The sequence below is a fragment of the Sapajus apella genome, unplaced genomic scaffold, assembly GCF_009761245.1.
Source record: "Sapajus apella isolate SASKATOON/1434 unplaced genomic scaffold, GSC_monkey_1.0 scaffold14, whole genome shotgun sequence".
Classification (NCBI taxonomy): Eukaryota; Metazoa; Chordata; class Mammalia; order Primates; family Cebidae; genus Sapajus; species Sapajus apella.
This window is the reverse complement of record NW_022436954.1, coordinates 8,284,718-8,301,228: the sequence shown is the minus strand read 5'-3', so window position 1 is coordinate 8,301,228 and position 16,511 is coordinate 8,284,718. Positions and strand designations below refer to the sequence as shown.

The 16,511-nt window shown below is 50.2% G+C and overlaps 3 protein-coding genes across 3 annotated transcripts in view; 1 reads left to right on the top strand and 2 right to left on the bottom strand.

Annotated features, from left to right (window-relative positions):
* The first annotated feature begins 26 nt into the window (after window positions 1-26).
* TMEM179B (transmembrane protein 179B) lies at window positions 27-2,609 on the top strand. The gene is made up of 5 exons (XM_032283074.1): window positions 27-177; window positions 1,391-1,578; window positions 1,660-1,794; window positions 1,970-2,048; window positions 2,258-2,609. Exons 1-5 carry the CDS (start codon window positions 82-84, stop codon window positions 2,417-2,419), a joined length of 660 nt encoding a protein of 219 aa, XP_032138965.1. The 5' UTR covers window positions 27-81; the 3' UTR covers window positions 2,420-2,609.
* Window positions 2,610-2,689: 80 nt separating this feature from the next.
* On the bottom strand, window positions 2,690-4,381 carry TMEM223 (transmembrane protein 223). The gene is made up of 2 exons (XM_032283075.1): window positions 4,030-4,381; window positions 2,690-3,300 (listed from the first exon to the last, which is right to left on the bottom strand). Exons 1-2 carry the CDS (start codon window positions 4,340-4,342, stop codon window positions 3,008-3,010), a joined length of 606 nt encoding a protein of 201 aa, XP_032138966.1. The 5' UTR covers window positions 4,343-4,381; the 3' UTR covers window positions 2,690-3,007.
* A 108-nt stretch (window positions 4,382-4,489) lies between these two features.
* The window catches only part of NXF1 (nuclear RNA export factor 1), a 15,635-nt gene continuing 3,613 nt past the window's right edge, over window positions 4,490-16,511 (bottom strand). Inside the window, exons 4-21 of the mRNA XM_032283070.1 lie at window positions 15,899-15,982; window positions 15,701-15,805; window positions 15,498-15,578; window positions 15,320-15,389; window positions 15,091-15,179; window positions 14,856-14,963; window positions 14,150-14,259; window positions 12,280-12,316; window positions 10,737-10,805; window positions 10,602-10,657; window positions 9,723-9,830; window positions 9,550-9,608; window positions 9,327-9,442; window positions 9,169-9,211; window positions 8,505-8,577; window positions 7,835-8,017; window positions 4,958-5,018; window positions 4,490-4,834 (exon numbers count right to left, since the gene is read on the bottom strand). Coding sequence (XP_032138961.1) covers window positions 4,796-4,834; window positions 4,958-5,018; window positions 7,835-8,017; window positions 8,505-8,577; window positions 9,169-9,211; window positions 9,327-9,442; window positions 9,550-9,608; window positions 9,723-9,830; window positions 10,602-10,657; window positions 10,737-10,805; window positions 12,280-12,316; window positions 14,150-14,259; window positions 14,856-14,963; window positions 15,091-15,179; window positions 15,320-15,389; window positions 15,498-15,578; window positions 15,701-15,805; window positions 15,899-15,982 — 1,491 coding nt within the window. The 3' untranslated portion in view covers window positions 4,490-4,795. The remainder of the gene's footprint in view (window positions 4,835-4,957; window positions 5,019-7,834; window positions 8,018-8,504; window positions 8,578-9,168; window positions 9,212-9,326; window positions 9,443-9,549; window positions 9,609-9,722; window positions 9,831-10,601; window positions 10,658-10,736; window positions 10,806-12,279; window positions 12,317-14,149; window positions 14,260-14,855; window positions 14,964-15,090; window positions 15,180-15,319; window positions 15,390-15,497; window positions 15,579-15,700; window positions 15,806-15,898; window positions 15,983-16,511) is intronic.

Sequence of the window (16,511 nt, the reverse complement as noted above, 5' to 3'; positions counted from 1 at the left end):
CCGCTCTCGTGGGTTTCGCCGGATGAGGCGGGGTTTGGGCGAGTTGCTGCGGCAGCGTCGCTTCCTAGCAGTCGGGGCGCCATGGCGCTGCCCTGGCTGCAGCGCTTCGAGCTCGTGCTCTTTGCTGCCGCCTTCCTTTGCGGGGCCGTGGCGGCCGCGGCGCTGACTCGGACCCAGGTGCGGCTGTGGGGCGGGGCAGGTAGGCGGGGAAGCTGGCCGGTCCTGACATGGCGAGGCCACTGTCGCTTTCCGATCCGGCTTGCTGTTGCTCCGAGCCGGTGGATCTAGTGAGGCCCGGCTGCTGCCGGCCTGTGGCTAAAATGCAGCGACGCGAATCGCGCTTTGTGGCTCCTTCTGGCCAGGTCATACTTCGAAGTTGTTCCCTTGCCAAAGGGACGAGTCAGCAGCGTCTTACAGAACTAGACGGAATCGGGCTTGGTGGCTCCTGCTGCACCACCCTGCTCTGGTTCTGAAACAAGTCGGTGCAGGCTCTACGTCCATCCGTTAAATCAGAAACCATTTGTGCTGAGCTTTGTCGAGAAATAAAGCATAGTGTAGTGGAGATGATCAGGCTACCACATGATTGCAGCACAATGTATTAAATGACAAAATAGAGATGTAGAAAACGCTGACGTAAAGGTAGAAACCAATAATTTAAATCGTTTACCCCAGCCAGGTAATCTTGTTAGTAAACATGGGTTCATTTAATTCCTATAACGTAGGCACTAGCGTGCCTATTTTACACCATTAGAAAACCTCAGAGATCTGCCGGGTGCGGTGGCTCACACTGTTGATCCCAGCACTTTGGGAGGCCTAGGCGGGCGGATCACTTGAGGTCAGGAGTTTGAGACCAGCCTGGCCAACGTGGTGAAACCTTGTCTTTACTAAAAATACAAAAATTAGCTGGGCGTGGTGTGGGCGCCTGTAATCCCAGCTACTCAGGAGGCTGAGGCAGGAAAATTGCTTGAACCCAGGAGGTGGAGGTTGCAGTGTGCTAAGATCGTGCCATTGCACTCCAGCCTGGGCACAAGAGCAAAACTCCATTTCAGAAAAAAACAAAGAATACCTCAGAGATACTTATTTGTTGAAGAATATACAAGGCCTGGGATAACTCTTAAGGTTTCTTCTACACAGAGCCCAGAACTTGTGAGGCTTCTCTGAAGCTCATTGTATTCTACAATCATTGCGCATTTTCTGATCCTTGGGCCACTGCAGGTTTGATTACCCAGCAGGCCCTCTCCATCAATATCCTTGTCCCAGAAACAGGAATTGACAGTGCACAAATAACTTCCTGGAATAGTCCTGGACTAGGTTATCACTAACACCTACCAAGGGACTGCGTCCAGAGGCATTAACCTGAAATCTAGGACTCAGCAGCTTCTCTCCACAGGGTTCCTTCAGTGGTAGATGTCCCCTGTACGGTGTGGCTGTCCTGAATGGCTCCTCCCTGGCCTTATCCCGTCCCTCGGCCCCATCCCTCTGCTACTTTGTAGCTGGGGCCTCTGGCCTCTTGGCCCTCTACTGCCTCCTGCTTCTGCTCTTCTGGGTCTACAGCAGCTGCATCGAGGACTCCCACAGGTGATTGCTAAACCCTGAGGGCCAGGGGCTGAGGTAGGATGAGTCTCCCCTCAACCCCAAGGCTTGTTCTCTTCCTCTCAGAGGTCCTATAGGGCTGCGCATTGCACTGGCCATCTCAGCAATAGCCATCTTCCTGGTCTTGGTGTCTGCCTGTATCCTTCGATTTGGCACCAGGTCTTTCTGCAACTCCATCATCTCCCTGAACACTACAATTAGGTAATGGGAGAGGGAGGGAATCCTGGCTGGGGCTGTGTATCTTCCCTCTCATGGGGGTCTTGTAATTTCCCCTTTTATCCCCATCAGTTGCTGTCAACTCACAGGGCATTGGGCACGGGTGTGCCTCAAATATAAACTATCACCCTTTCTCACAACTGTCTCTTCGACCTCACAGCTGTTCTGAAGCCCAGAAAATTCCATGGACACCCCCTGGAACTGCTGTGCAGTTTTACTTCAACCTACACAATGCTGAAGTGAGACCCAGGGATACACAGAAAGATTCACATAAGTATCTGTAGCTGTGTGGGTGCTCACCAGTATATAATGAGCTTGTTGGCCCACCAGTGAGAGAAACTGAGGGGCTTGTCAACCTAAAATTCAGCAGTTAAGAGTGGTGTGTGGGTGGGAAGGGCTGGATTTGAAATGGTCCCACTCCTCACACCCCTTTCCCTGTCTCCCACAGACCTCTTCTTGGGTGAATTTGATATTGTGGTGTGTGGTCTTGGTGCTCCAGGTCGTGCAGTGGAAGTCTGAAGCCACCCCATGCCGGCCTCTGGAGAGGGGTGACCCTGAGTGGAGTTCTGAGACAAATGCTCTCATTGGGCCACGCCCTTCCCATTTCTGAAGAATAACCAGAGTGCTTCCTGCAGCCAAACACTCCATGCCCAAGTGCCTGCAGTCCTCTTGCCCCCACGAAGCCCTGTTTATGCTGGGAGCCTTAGTTTTCCCTTCAGGAGGGAAATGTAATGACAGGCCCCCCTCCACCTCTTCCTACAGCTGTTTTTGTACCAAAATATATTACTATCTTCATCTTAGGAGTGAGTTTTTGATGTTAAAGCACAAGTAGATGGGAGGAAGGAGTGAAGGCTCAACAGACATGGATTGAAACTTAGAGGTACTGTCCGGCAGCTGCCCTAGGGATGACTGCTCCTTTATTTGTTAATGAATCTTGGGCCCTCCTTGCGAGACCCTGGTTGAGACCCTGGTTGTTACTCCGTCTCTAAGGTTGTCTTTTTTTTTTTTTTTTTTTTCTTTTGGAAATAGAGACAAGGTCTTGCTATGTTGCCCAGGCTGTTCTCAACCTGGGCTCAAGCAGTCCTCCTGCCTCAGCCTCCCAAAGTACTACGATTACAATAGGTGTGAACACACCTGGCTCTCCAAGGTTCCGTTTTTTTGCCTCTCTTGGAGAGGTGAGTGAATCGAGGTTGTTTCTTCACAGGCTCCGGTAGGCACCCACAGTATTGTCAAAGAGCTTTGTGTTAGGGAAGCGTCCAGCTTTGTCCAAGAGGAAATAGAAGCGCCGGCCTTTGACTTTCAGAGGTAGCATGGCAGGAACTTCATCCCGGTGGGCCATGCAGGATACCTGGTTCAAAGGAACTGTGAAATTGGCCCACAAGCCAAAGGGGGCATGAGTGGTGAGGGTCACCTGCTGCCCTCCAGCTCGAAGCACCACTGAGCGCACAGACCGGAGAGAGAAGAGAAGACCAGCACCAAGTACCAGGGCTCCTGCAGGAAGAGCAGGGATTGGGGTGAGGCGTTTTCACTGGACAACTTAGTACCCACCTTCCTAGTCTCCTCTAAGAAATTTGGGGGGGGGTGAAAGTAATATTTACTGAGCTCCTCTTATGCCCTAGAATCCTGATATTCCTCCCTACAGCCTTAATAGATGTCAGTTTCCATTTTAAAGGGAAGACGAAGATTCCCGAGTTGTTTTTGTTTTTTGAGATGGACTCTCAGTGTCTCCTAGGATGCAGTGCAGTGGCACGATCTCGGCTCACTGCAACTTCCGCCTCCCAGATTCAAGCGATTCTTCTGCCTCAGCCTCCCGAATAGCTGGCACTACGGGTGCACACGTCCGGCCAATTTTTTTTTTTGTATTTTTAGTAGAGAAGGGGTTTCACGATATTGGCCAGGCTGGTCTTGAACTCCTGACCTCGTGATCCTCCAGCCTTGGCCTCCCAAAGTGTCGGGATTACGATTGTGAGCCACCGCGCCCGGCCGGGTCCACAGCTTTAAGGACCTTGCTCAAGGTTGCAGAGTGAAGGGCAGACCTCAGCCTAGACTATGACAGGGCACGGTGCTCAGAGACATCAGTGTTTCGCATTTCTATGGGGCAAGCCCACCCGCCACTCTTGCTCATCTGGGATAAAGGCCTCTGATACTCCCTGCCTGCGTATGGAGGGTCCTGTTCTGCCACCCCATGTTGAAACTGTAGGAAGGCAGCCCCCGTCTTACCGATGGTGCCGCAGCCGACTGCCAGACCGTAGCGCCAAAGCGCAGAGCGCAGGTCGCGGCCATGGTTTGGGACCTCCTCATCCTGAGGCTGCACCGAGACATGGGGCCGGGACACGGTTGCCACAGCCAGGGAGGCCCAGAAGACGCCCTGGCCCGCGCAAAACAGCCCAAGGATGGTAAAGAAGCGGCCCCGTTCGTGCTCAAAGAGCAGCACATCCCGTTGCAAGGTCGCGACTTGCAGGAGCCGGCGCGTGGGCAGTGTCCGCAACGCCGCTAGCAGCCCCGTGAGCCACCGCCTCCTAAGTGCCGCCATGACTATCCGACTTCCGGGGCGGGACTTCCTGCCGCGGAGCCACCTCCCCTCTCCCGGGACGCCCTCCCCGCCTCCCCTCTTCCCTGGCTACAGGGCCCGCCCTCCCGCTCAGGGCTGGGAGGAGAAAACGGATCCAGCACGCAGAACACAAAATACAACATCACTGTTTATCTTAAAAAGAAAGGAGGTCCTGGGGTTAAGTACACAAAGCACCTAAGTCCTTCGGGTAGTTTAGTGTCAGTTCTACAAAGTAAGCTTTGGCTTCCTGGCACCAATGAGGCTCAATCTTCTGAAGTCTTCCAGAAGGCAGGTGAGAAGGATCCAGCAGCCCTCCCTCCTCGGTCACAGTCACAGGGCAGCCTTGGGCCAGACAGGAGGAGATGACAGATGACAACCAGACAGTAATATCCAACGGCTATTTACAGAGGGGCTGCTTCTGGGGCATGACTACGATCACTTCATGAATGCCACTTCTGGGATCTCGCCCTTGGCCTGGAGAAAAATGAAAGGTCAGTAGAGGCAGGCCTACCCTCCCCACTTAGCAACCCCAGCTAACCTGACCTCCTGAAGGCCAGGAAATCCTAGTGTTTTTGCCACTGTATTTCCAGACCTTACCTTGAGATGAGTGAAGGCCTGGGCAGATCTGGTGTAGTCCCAGTTGTTGTCCTGAAGGCACCTGGAGTAGGGAGAACAGGCAGCTCCATAAGAACTCTGACCCCGGCCAGGAGCAGTGGCTCACGCCTGTAATCCCAGCACTTTGGGAGGCTGAGATGTGTGGATCACTTGAGGCCAGGAGTTTGAGACCAGCTTGGCCAACATGGTGAAACCCCGTCGCTTTAAAAAAAAAAAAAAAAAAAAAGGCCGGGCGCGGTGGCTCAAGCCTGTAATCCCAGCACTTTGGGAGGCCAAGGCGGGTGGATCACGAGGTCAAGAGATCGAGACCATCCTGGTCAACATGGTGAAACCCCGTCTCTATTAAAAATACAAAAAAAATTAGCTGGGCATGGTGGTGCGTGCCTGTAATCCCAGCTACTCAGGAAGCTGAGGCAGGAGAATTGCCTGAACCCAGGAGGCGGAGGTTGCGGTGAGCCGAGATCGCGCCATTGCACTCCAGCCTGGGTAACATGAGTGAAACTCCGTCTCAAAAAAAAAAAAAACAGGCTGGGCGCAGTGGCTCAAGCCTGTAATCCCAGCACTTTGGGAGGCCGCGGTGGGTGGATCACGAGGTCAAGAGATAGAGACCATCCTGGTCAACATGGTGAAACCCCGTCTCTACTAAAAATACAAAAAATTAGCTGGGCATGGTGGCGCATGCCTGTAATCCCAGCTACTCAGGAGGCTGAGGCAGGAGAATTGCCTGAACCCAGGAGGCGGAGGTTGCAGTGACCCGAGATCGCGCCATTGCACTCCAGCCTGGGTAACAAGAGCGAAACTCCGTCTCAAAAAAAACAAAAAACAAAAACTCTGACCCTTAAATGCCATTTGAAAGTCCATTCTATAAAAGCACCCAAGTTTGCCAACAAGTATGTACATTCTTATATATCCTTGCACTACTTATACAAATGAGAAATTAGTAAAAGTCTAAATGTTCTACCAATGGTCTATCAAAGATAAGGAGTATTAAATAGCTGTCAAGCCCAAGACAGTTTTTACACTGGTAGGGAGAGATGATCATGGTCTAAGTAAAGAAATTAAGTTGCAAAACAGTATATAAAAAGGAACTTCCATTTTGGCTTTTAATTTTTTTTTTTTTTTTTTAGACGGAGTTTCACTTGTTACCCAGGCTAGAGTGCAGTGACTTGATCTCGGCTCACTGCAACCTCCACCTCCTGGGTTCAAGCGATTCTCCTGCCTTAGCCTCCCTAGTAGCTGGGACTACAGGTGCATGCCACCATGCCCAGATAATTTTTTGTATTTTTTAGTAGAGACGGGGATTCATCATGTTAGCCAGGATGGTCTCCAACTCCTGACCTCATGATGCCCACCTCAACCTCCCAAAGTGATGGGATTACAGGTGTGAGCCACCACACCTGGTCAATTTTTTTTTTTGAGACAATCTTGCTCTGTCTCCCAGGCTGGAATGCAATGTCACAAGCTCCACCCACTGCAACCTCTGCCTCCCAGGTTCAAGCAATTCTCCTGCCTCAGTCTCCCAAGTAGCTGGGATTACAGGTTTGTGCCACCATGCCTAATTTTTTTTTGTATTTTTTGTAGAGACAGATTGGCTAGGCTGGTCTCAAACTCCTGACCTTATGATCCACCTACCTCTGCCTCCCAAAGTGCTGGGATTACAGGCATGAGCCACTGCAGCCGGCTAAATTTTTAATGCTAATTTATGCATAGGCAAATTTTTTATAAACTTTTTTTTGTTTACTTTTTTTTTTTTTTTTTTGAGATGAAGTCTCACTCTCTTCCCAGGCTGGAGTGCAGTGGCGAGATCTCAGCTCACCACAACCTCCGCCTCCCGGGTTCAAGTGATTCTCCCACCTCAAACTCCTGAGTAGCTGGAACTATAGGGGCGTGCCACCACACCCAGCTAATTTTTGTATTTTCAGTAGAGACACAGTTTCACCATGTTGGCCAGGATGGTCTCGATCTCTAGATCTCATGACCATCTCGGCCTCCCAAAGTGCTGGGATTACAGGCGTGAGCCACCACGCCCAATCGACTATTGGGCTTTTTTAAGCAGCAAAAAGTTTTGCCTTTTAAAATTTCAGGAGGTCAGACATGGTAGTTCACACCTATAACCCCAGCACTTTGGGAGGCCTAGGTGGGAAACATGGCAAAATCCCATCTCTACAAAGAAATACAAAAAAATCAGCCGGGTGCCATGGCCTGCGCCTGTAGTCCCAGCTACTCAGGTAGCTGAAGTGAGAGAATCACCTGAGCCCTCGCAATGAGCTGTGATCACACCATTGTACTCCAGCCTGGGCATTAGAATGAGACCCTGCCTCAAAACAAACACGCAAATAAAAATTTGTCTGGGCACAATGGCTCATGCCTATTATTTTGCATTTTGGGATACTGCGTTTTGGCCGAGGCAGGAGGATTACTGGAGCTCAGGACCAGCCTGAGCAACATAGCAAGATAGTCTCTACAAAAAATTTTAAAAAAAGGCCGGGCGTGGTGGCTCACACCTGTAATCCAAGCACTTTGGAGGCCAAGGCGGGCAGATCACCTGAGGTCAGGAGTTCAAGACCAGCCTGACCAACATGGTGAAACCCTCTCTTTTTAAAAAAAAAAAAAAAAAAAAAAGTAGGGTATGCTGGCATATGCCTGTAGTTCCAGCTACTCTGGAGAGGAACTTGTGCCCAGGATTTAGAGGTTACAGTGAGTTATGATCACCACTACACTCCAGCCTGGATGACAGAGCAAGACCTTGTCTCTAATAAAAAAAAAAAAAAAAAAAACACCTGTCAGGAGCTCTCATTATTCACAACTACTCCTACTTCAGTTCGGTTCATCCCCACCCTACACATGCCCAACACTCACTTCTGGGACCACTCGAGGTTCATGCCAGACTGGGTAGAGAATGCCTGCAACATTTCTTGCTGCTCTGGAGAGAGGGTGGGCACTGGGCTGGAGGAAGGCGTGGGTGCAGGCATAGCGAAGGCTCTTTGGATCTCTTCAGAACTTGCATTCCGCACAAATAGCTCGTCGTTTACAATACACAGCCTTGAGAACAAAAAGCACTTAAAAAGCTGGACAGATATATAATGTCATCCCCCAACATCATTCCTATTCTCAGATTCCTTCAGTATTCACAAGGTTCCCCTCCCACTCTTAGCTATTGTTCCCTTTTATCATTTATCTCCTCCCATGGAATCCATGTTTGGAAGGATTATCTACCAAACACACTAGAGTTCTCCCAACACATGAACAGTTCTTAGCCCTTTATCTTCACAACAAACTTAGGAAGTGAATATTGTTATATGAACTTTCAGATGAGGCAGCAGCCTACTTGCTAGAAGTGGTGGAGCCAGGATGAAAACCCAAATGGTACGATTCCAGAGCCATGCTCCTAACTAGCTATGTGAGCTTTCTCTGATTTCCTGTTGCCTTTCTGAAAGCACCCTGAAGACTGACTGACTCTACTCTCCAATTACCACACTGTTGGCCATGGATTAGGACTGGTATCCAATGTGAAAAGCAGAATATTTACCCTGAATTGGTAGCAGGAACAGCAATGAATGTCCGGGTGAAGGCTCGCAAAGAATCCCGGGACTTTCCATCCACTGCAATGAGAACAATAGTAATGACACCTTAGGGTCGCTAGTGGTTTATGTTTATAAACAGCTTCTTGAATCATGGTCTTATTTGATACAAGGAATACTAGCGGGCCAGACAGGGATGATTAAATGTATAAGGGAAGTAGAGGTGGGGTGAAGGGTCTGGCAGAGAGGACAGTAATAGTAATAACTACTAATCCACTGATATCATCTGTGTGCCAGGCCCAAGGCCAAGCACTTTGTAAGTTATTTCACTTTACTTCCTACAGCACCACTCTGAGATGGCTATTACCCCATCTTACAAATAAATAACCTAAGTCTTAGAGGTAATGTTACTTGTCCACAGCCCCACACAACCAAAACTGGGATGGAAACTAAGAACTGCCTGACTCCAGTCTTCCTAATCCCCAGGCTTTTCCAATATCCTGACAGGACAGGCTGAGAGGGAGGCCAAGCCAAGATGGCTTGGAGGCAAAATGGGAGAAGGAGTTCAAAAAGAAAATGGGAGAAAAAGTAGCTGGGAAGCTAAGAGTGCTGAGGAACATTCCAGCTGAGGGTGGTACCATGCTACAAACTCAGGACTTTAAAGATTCTTACCTTCCTTGAAGACCCCATTGACAGAAAAACACAGCAGTGTGCTCTGAAAGAGAAGCATCAGGTACAATGTAGACTTCTGAGCACACCCCAACCTTGCCTATTAAATGCCACCCCCACCCCAATTCTAGGCTTCTGTCCGGGCACAAGCAGGAGCTTACAGTCTGGGCGCTTATGTCTACCACAAAGGAATTGACGTCGTGCTGGGTTTTGGGCAATTCGTTGAGGAAGGCAACAACGTTGAGACGCGTGTGCTTCAATAGCCGGAACCGCAAGGCTGTGGGTGGAGAAAGCTCAGCGGGGCTGCCACATACTCGTTAGTTTTATGATTGATTCCTTCCTATTCCCTTTTCCCATCCTGTTTTGTTCACATCACACACTTACTAGGGTCTTTAAGCTTCTTCACATTTCTGCTATCCTTGAAATATTCAGCCAAGTTGCTTCTGGGGGAATAAGAGGAATGGACACGGTTTTCAGAGCAGTGCTGCAGCAAGTGTTGCCCTGTATCTGCTGGGAAACCCTGTGGTCCCAGGAAGATTCTGGGATGTGATACTCACCGGGCAGGGTTTTGAGGAATGAAAGGAATGCTCAGGGAACAACAGGCCCCATCATGGTAGGCATCTAGGAGCCCTTGCCGGTCTCCAGAGTCATAAATAGCATAGTACCTGTGGGAAAAACAAATGAGAAGGTATAGACTCTGTGGTCTAGAGCCACAGCAGGACCCAGTACCTCCCAAAAGGAAGCTGTGGCTGAGCACAGTGGCTCATTCCTGTAATCCCACTACTTTAGGAGGCCGAGGCGGGTGAACTGCTTGAGCCCAGGAGTTTGAGACCAGCCTGGGCAACATGGTGAAACCCTGTCTCTACTAAAATTCCAAAAAAATGGCTGAGCAGGGTGGCTCATGCCTGTAATGCTAGCACTTTGGGAGGCAGAGGCGGGTGGATTACCTAAGATAAGGAGTTCGAGACCAAGCTGGCCAATGTGGCAAAACCCCATCTCTACTAAAAACACAAAAAATCAGCCAGACATGGTGGTGGGCGCCTGTAATCCCAGCTACTCAGGAGGCTGAAGCAGGAGAATCACTCTAACCCAGGAGGCAGAGATTGCAGCAAGCCGAGATCATGCCATTGCACTCCAACCTGGGTGACAGAGTGAGACTCCAACTCAAAAAAAAGAAAAAAAAATTAGCTGGGCGTGGTGACAGCCACCTGTAATCCCAGCTACGGAGAGGCTGAGACAGAAGAACCTCTTGAATCTAGAAGGTAGAGGTTGCAGTGAGCCAAGATTATGCCACTGCACTCCAGCTAAGGCAATAGAGTGAGACTCTGTCCAAAAAAAAAAAAAAAAAAAAAAAAGAAAAGAGAGTGAGGTGTGCTTGGGTCTCCCCAACTTTCCCCAACCTTGGGCTGTGGAGACGGGGTTCCTAGGATACTTACTGCTGTAGGAAGTGCAGGACCAGACTCTTCAAGTTTTCTGTTCCAAAATAGCTTCCCTGGAATCAAACAGGTATTAGGACCATGGAAGCAGTATTCCCTCCACACACAAGTTCTTACTCTGTCTGTGCTTCCTACCTTACAGGGCGGTAACGTCGTGGGGGGTTCAATATCAAAGGCAATTGGTGGGGGTAGCTCATGGCCATCCTGTAGAAAGAAGTAAAAGTTGACATTGTAGACTGGGCACAGTGGCTCACAGCTGTGATCTCAGAACTTTGGGAGGCTGAGGCAGGAGGATAGCTTCGGCCCAGAAGTTCGAGACCAGCCTGGGCAACATGGCAAAATCCCATCTCTATCAAAATTACAAAAATCATCTGGGCATGGTGGTGCATGCCTGTATTCCAACTACTTGGAAGGCTGAAGTGGGAGGATCACTTGAGCCTGGCAGGTGGAGGTTACAGTAAAAGCTAAGATTGTAGCACTGCACTCCAGCCTGGACAACAGAGCCAGATCCTATCTCAAAAAACAAAACAAACAAAAAGAAAGTTGTCAGTGCAAACATGAGAGAAAAAGACTGGATGCATAAGTAGAATGAAGAACTAGGAAAGAGGGGTCAAAAGTCAAGTGTAAAAGGGTCATGAAAAGTATCCAGGAATCCAGTCCAGGGGTGGTGGCTCACACCTATAATCCCAGCACATTGGGAGGCTGAGGTAAGTGGATCACTTGAGGTCAGGAGTTCAAGACCAGCCTGGCCAACACAGTAAAACACTATGTTGTTTCACCAGCCTGGGCTCAGGGAAAAATGGCCCCCACTCCCTACTAAAAATACAAAGAGGCTGGGCACAGTGGCTCACACCTGTAATCTCAGCACTTTGGAAGGCCGACGCGGGCAGATCACCTGAGGTCGAGAGTTCAAAACCAACCTGACCAACATGGCAAAACCTCATCTCTATTAAAAATACAAAAAATTAGCCAGGCATGTGGCAGGCACTTGTAATCCCAGCTACTCGGGAGGCTAAGGAAGGAGAATCCCTTGAACCCGGAAGGCGGAGGTTGCAGTGAGCCGAGATCACGCCACTGCACTGCAGCCTGGGCAACAACAGCAAGACTCCATCTCAAAAAAACAAACCAAACCAAATAAAATTAGTCAGGCATCTTGGCACATGCCTGTAATCCCAGCTACTTGGGAGGCTGAGGCAGAAGACTTGCTTGAACCCAGGAGGCAGAGGTTGCAGTGAGTCGAGATCGCACCACTGCACTCTGGGCAACAGAACAAGACTCTGCTAAAAAAAAAAAAAAAAAAAAAAAAAACGAAAAAAGGGAAGGGTGCAGTGGCTTATACCTGTAATCCTGTAATCCCGGCACTCTGGGAGGCTGAGGTGGGTAGATTACCTGAAGTCAGGAGTTCGAGGCCAGCCTGGCCAACATGGTGAAACCCCATCTCTACCAAAAATATGAAAATTAGCCAAGCGTGGCGGTGCCTGTAATCCCAGCTATTGGGAGGCTGAGGCAGGAGAATCACTTGAACCTGGGAGGAGGAAGCTGCTGTCAGCTGAAATCAGTTGCACTACAGCCTGGGTGACAGGGCAAGACTCCGTCTCAAAAAATGAAAAAAGTATGCAGGAATCCTTGTGAGCGGGAGATGCTGTGCTTGTTAGAATGAAAAAAATTATAGACTTACCAGGCGTAATAACTTGGGAAATCGTTCACGAATGGCGCTGTCAAGAACGGGACAGAAGTGAGTGACGCTTCAGAGCCACCGTGCCTCCTGGGCTGCTCTAGGAGCAAATATACCAAACCCAAGGGACAGCCCATCCCATCCTGCTCATCCCTCCACTCCTTCCCAGCCTGCGCTCAGGAAAAAATGGCCCCCACTCCCCACCTGACCCGGGGCACCCAGACACGGACTGCCTTCAAGGCTGTCTCTCTTCTCTCTGCTTGACTCTGAGTGCCACAACAAACAGCACTCCAAGCCCAGGCTTTAAGCCAGGACCTCCTTCCCCTCCCTGCCCCCCTTACCTTCCACCTACTCACCTGTGCAGCCCCGGGAGGAGGGAATGGGGTGGGAGCCCAGGGGCTCCGCTGCCTCACCAGGTATCCATCAGTTCTGCCAGGTCTGGCCTTGGCCAAGACCCAAACACACCACAGGGATGGCACAGGATGTTGGGGCAGGGAGATGAGCAGGTGGGGCTCAGGAATTGAGAGGCAAAGGAATAAGAAAGGAAAGGAAAAGGTGGAAAAAGAGAAAAAGGCAGGATGGGGCAGGGACAGGGGCAAGGGAGAGATGGGGGAGGTATGGGAGATAGAGAGGAAAAGGCAAGAGAAAGCAAAGAGAAAGGGAAAGAACTACAAGGCAAGAACGCATCTAGAAAAACGATGGAGAAACGGGAGAAAGACAGCCTGACACAGCCCTTTCTTTCAGCTGCCCCATCCCTGTGGTCCAAGTCAGAAATGAGAAACAAATCCTTGCTGTGGCGAGTAGGCACTTGCTGCTGGCCAGGTCTCTGTCTGCTACCTGGGTCCCGATCTGAGCTGGGCGTGGGAAGCAAAGCAGCCATGGGGGCAGGAGACCTCCCTCAGAAGGTGTAAGGGTTCAGGACCCTGCATGGTTGTGGGGGTGAGGGTCTGTGCCTCACCTCTGTTGCCTTCAAGTTCTCTCCTGATGGCCCCTCTGCGACTGTGCCTGTCTTAGGTTGTTCCTTCCCTGAGGAATCTTACCCGTCTCTGGCTAACCAGCCATCCACTGGGGCCAAACAGGGTGATGTGCAGTGTGTGAGTGAGGGAGAGGCAGCGCCCCCGAGGGGGTCAGTTCTCTGTCTCCTTGGTAGACGATGCCCCCATGGCCTCCACGCCCAGCACCTGCCTTGGGAGTCCCACGCCTGCTGGCGAGGCCCCAGCTCCGATCACATCTTGGGGAACCCAGGTTTCTTCTCCAGGGAGAGCCCAGGTCATAGCACTGAGCAATAGAGACAGATTGCATGGCACCAGCCCCTAGGAAGCCTCAACCTCAGCATGGGCAGGAAAGCCCAGGCAACAGCCTCGGGCAAACGGATCCTGAGAAAAGGGTCCCTCTTGGCACAAGGGCAAGAGGGGCCATCACAGTACACAAGGAGGGAAGGCCCATCTCAGAAGGAAATCTCAGGTAGGGAGAACTTCCTCAGCCCATGGACACCAGGCTCTTGGCACAAGGCAACCCCATCTATAGGGTATGTACAAGATACCCTCTCGTCAGAGTAGAAATGGGGAGTTGCCTTCCTGGAACAACAGGATAGGGGAGATTCTAGAAAAGGCTGTGTTCAGGAAGCAGAGAGAAAGACGGGCCACAGTCCCAGCAAACAAGAGAGTCAGGTGAAAAGTAAAGAGAGGAGATCTTAGGACAAAGCTAGAAGACACAGACAGACCAAAGTGGGGAGCACGTGATCCTCCCAAAGGATAGGTGGCTCCAGCTCAGGGCTGCACATCTCCTGCAGACGGTCACTGGTCAGGATGCATTAGCTCAGCCTCCCAGGGGGTGAAGGTCCCCAGGAGGGGAGACAGAGGCTACAACTGACCTGATGTAGGTGGACTGGTCTCGGAAGGTGTCACACAGGGAGTTTCCGTCGAGCCACAGCTCTTCTAGCTTCAGCCCCTTTATCTTGTCCAACTCCCGCTCAGACTTCAACTGCAAAGGGTGGGGGGAAAAATGGAGGAGATCGTGGTGAAGAGAGCCAGCTGGATCCCCAAACCTCCAATCCCTACCATTAGCTCTGTTCTGAGATCTTCTTGTTTAATCTTTTTAGATATTCTTTTTTTTTTTTTATTTTAGAGACGAGTTCTTGCTCTGTCACCCAGGCTTCAGTGCCATGGCATGATCATAGTTCACTGCAGCCTCAAACTCCTGGACTCAAGAGATCCTCCCACCTCAGACTCCTGGGTAGCTAGGACTATAGGCATGTGACATCATGCTGGCCTTTTTCATTAAAAAAATTTTTTTGAGACACGTTGCTCAGGCTGGAATGCAATGGCACAATCATAACTGACTGTAGCCTTGAACTCCTGAGCTCAAGCAATCCTCCCACCTCAGCCTCCTGGAGCAGCTAGGCAAATTCCTAGCCTTAAGTGATCCTCCTGCCTTGGCCTCCCAAAGTGTTGGGATTACAGTCGAAAGCCACCGCATCTGGCCTGAGTTCTCTCTCTTGCCTCTTGCCTTCACCAGACAAACGCTGCACACTCTCTACCCACCCCCGTCAAAAACACAGCCCAGGTATCAACTCTCACTTCATTTCCAGAAAGGTTTAGGATCTTCAGGTTGGGTGCCTTCTGCACAATGCTAGACATGTCATCCAGCCTGTATAGCCTGTTGTTGCTCAAGTTCAAGGACAATAGCTGTGAGGAGAAAGGAGTTTAAAGGAAGCACCACCAGCAAGTGGATCAGAGACAAATTTGCCCTCCAGCCACATCCTATCTAACCCACCCTGCTTCCTCATGCCTAATATTGGGTCAAAGGCCTTACCTCAGGGATGTTCTCTTCAATGATTCTCAGGGTAGCTGCCATACAGCTTCTGCGGTTCAGGACAACATCAATGTTCTGGGCCACCAAATCTTCAAGAAGAAGGGATGGAAAGGGAGACTGAGAGGTCTTGCCCAGGCCAGCGTTAGCACTAAAATATCCTCAAACTTTTCCTCCCTGACAGATCCCCACCTGTCACCACCTCTCTGAGAACTACTGTTATCAATCATACCTGGGTCTGAACGAAGGCCCTTGAGGTCAAGGGCTTGTTGGGAGCCATCATATCGTTTGCTCATGATCAGCTACAAAGGACGAAAGGTTTAGTGGTTACTGGGATTGTGTGTGTGGGGTGGGGGTGTGAGAAGTGGTAAGACTGGGTTGGAAACTTATCTAATTTGAGCCTGCCTCACCTTTAGCTGTTCTACTTGTTCTGGCTTCAGTTCATTCAGTATAGTGGGGGGCGGAGCAGAGGAGTTGATGATGATAGATATCTGGAGGGAAGACACAAAGGGCACAGAAAACTCTAGGGAAGCCTAAGCTGCAAGACCAAGACCCAGTCCCTTCTCTGATCACCAACCTCCACCTCCAGCCAAGCCAGGCCCTTTAAACACACCCTTCGGTTCTCCCGATCCAAAATCTTATAGTTGATAGCTTTCAATGCAGAGGCAGTACTGGCGTCCTCAACAAAGAACTGGGCCCGTGTATTCTCATAGTGAAACTGCAAGAGGAAACAGGAGCGTTACACTGGGAGTCCAGAGCCCCTTGCCCATCCCTGCTGCCCAGCCAGCCAGCCACTCAGGCCCTGTCTTACCTCAATAGGGGTGAAGGGCACACTGCACTTGCTCTGAATCATGCTCAGGAGCCATGCTTTGTCATACTTTTTGCCATAAGGAATCTAGAAATGGGAGAGAAAAGAAGGGAATTATACGTAAGGCTAAATAGCAGACCCAATACAATGCCTTTTACGCCTTCCACTAAACTTTAAAAGACATTCTAAGGAAAGGACCAGTATTAGGTTTTCTACTCGAGACACACATAGGATCTTCGGGTTGGGTGCCTTCTGCACAATACTAGACATGTCACACAGCCTGTATAGCCTGTTGTTGCTCAAGTTAAAGGGCAATAGCTGTGAACTCCTTTCTGTCCACTTACACTTACTATTTTTTCTCTTTTTAGTAACAGGGCCTGCCTCTGTCACTCAGGCTGGAGTGCATAGCTCACTACAGCCTTCATATCCTGGGCTCAAGCAATCCTCCTGTCAGCCTTCTGGAGTAGCGAGGGCTATAGGCATGCACCACCATGCCTGGCTAATTTTAAAATTTTTTTTTTTTTTTTTTTTTTTTTTAGTTGGGTTTTTGCTTTTTTTCCCCGGGGTGTGGTCAAAGGGGGGGTTTTTGGCTCACCCCACTCCGCGCCCTGGGTTC

Excerpts from the sequence above, each read along its gene's own strand:
- TMEM223 (XM_032283075.1), bottom strand. The coding sequence starts at position 4,342 with ATGGCGGCACTTAGGAGGCGGTGGCTCACGGGGCTGCTAGCGGCGTTG. Across the intron at positions 3,301-4,029 it reads AGTCGGCTGCGGCACCATCG|GAGCCCTGGTACTTGGTGCT; the intron begins GTAAGACGGGGG and ends CTCTTCCTGCAG.
- TMEM179B (XM_032283074.1), top strand. The coding sequence starts at position 82 with ATGGCGCTGCCCTGGCTGCAGCGCTTCGAGCTCGTGCTCTTTGCTGCC. Across the intron at positions 178-1,390 it reads CGGCGCTGACTCGGACCCAG|GGTTCCTTCAGTGGTAGATG; the intron begins GTGCGGCTGTGG and ends TTCTCTCCACAG. Across the intron at positions 1,795-1,969 it reads TCCCTGAACACTACAATTAG|CTGTTCTGAAGCCCAGAAAA; the intron begins GTAATGGGAGAG and ends TCGACCTCACAG.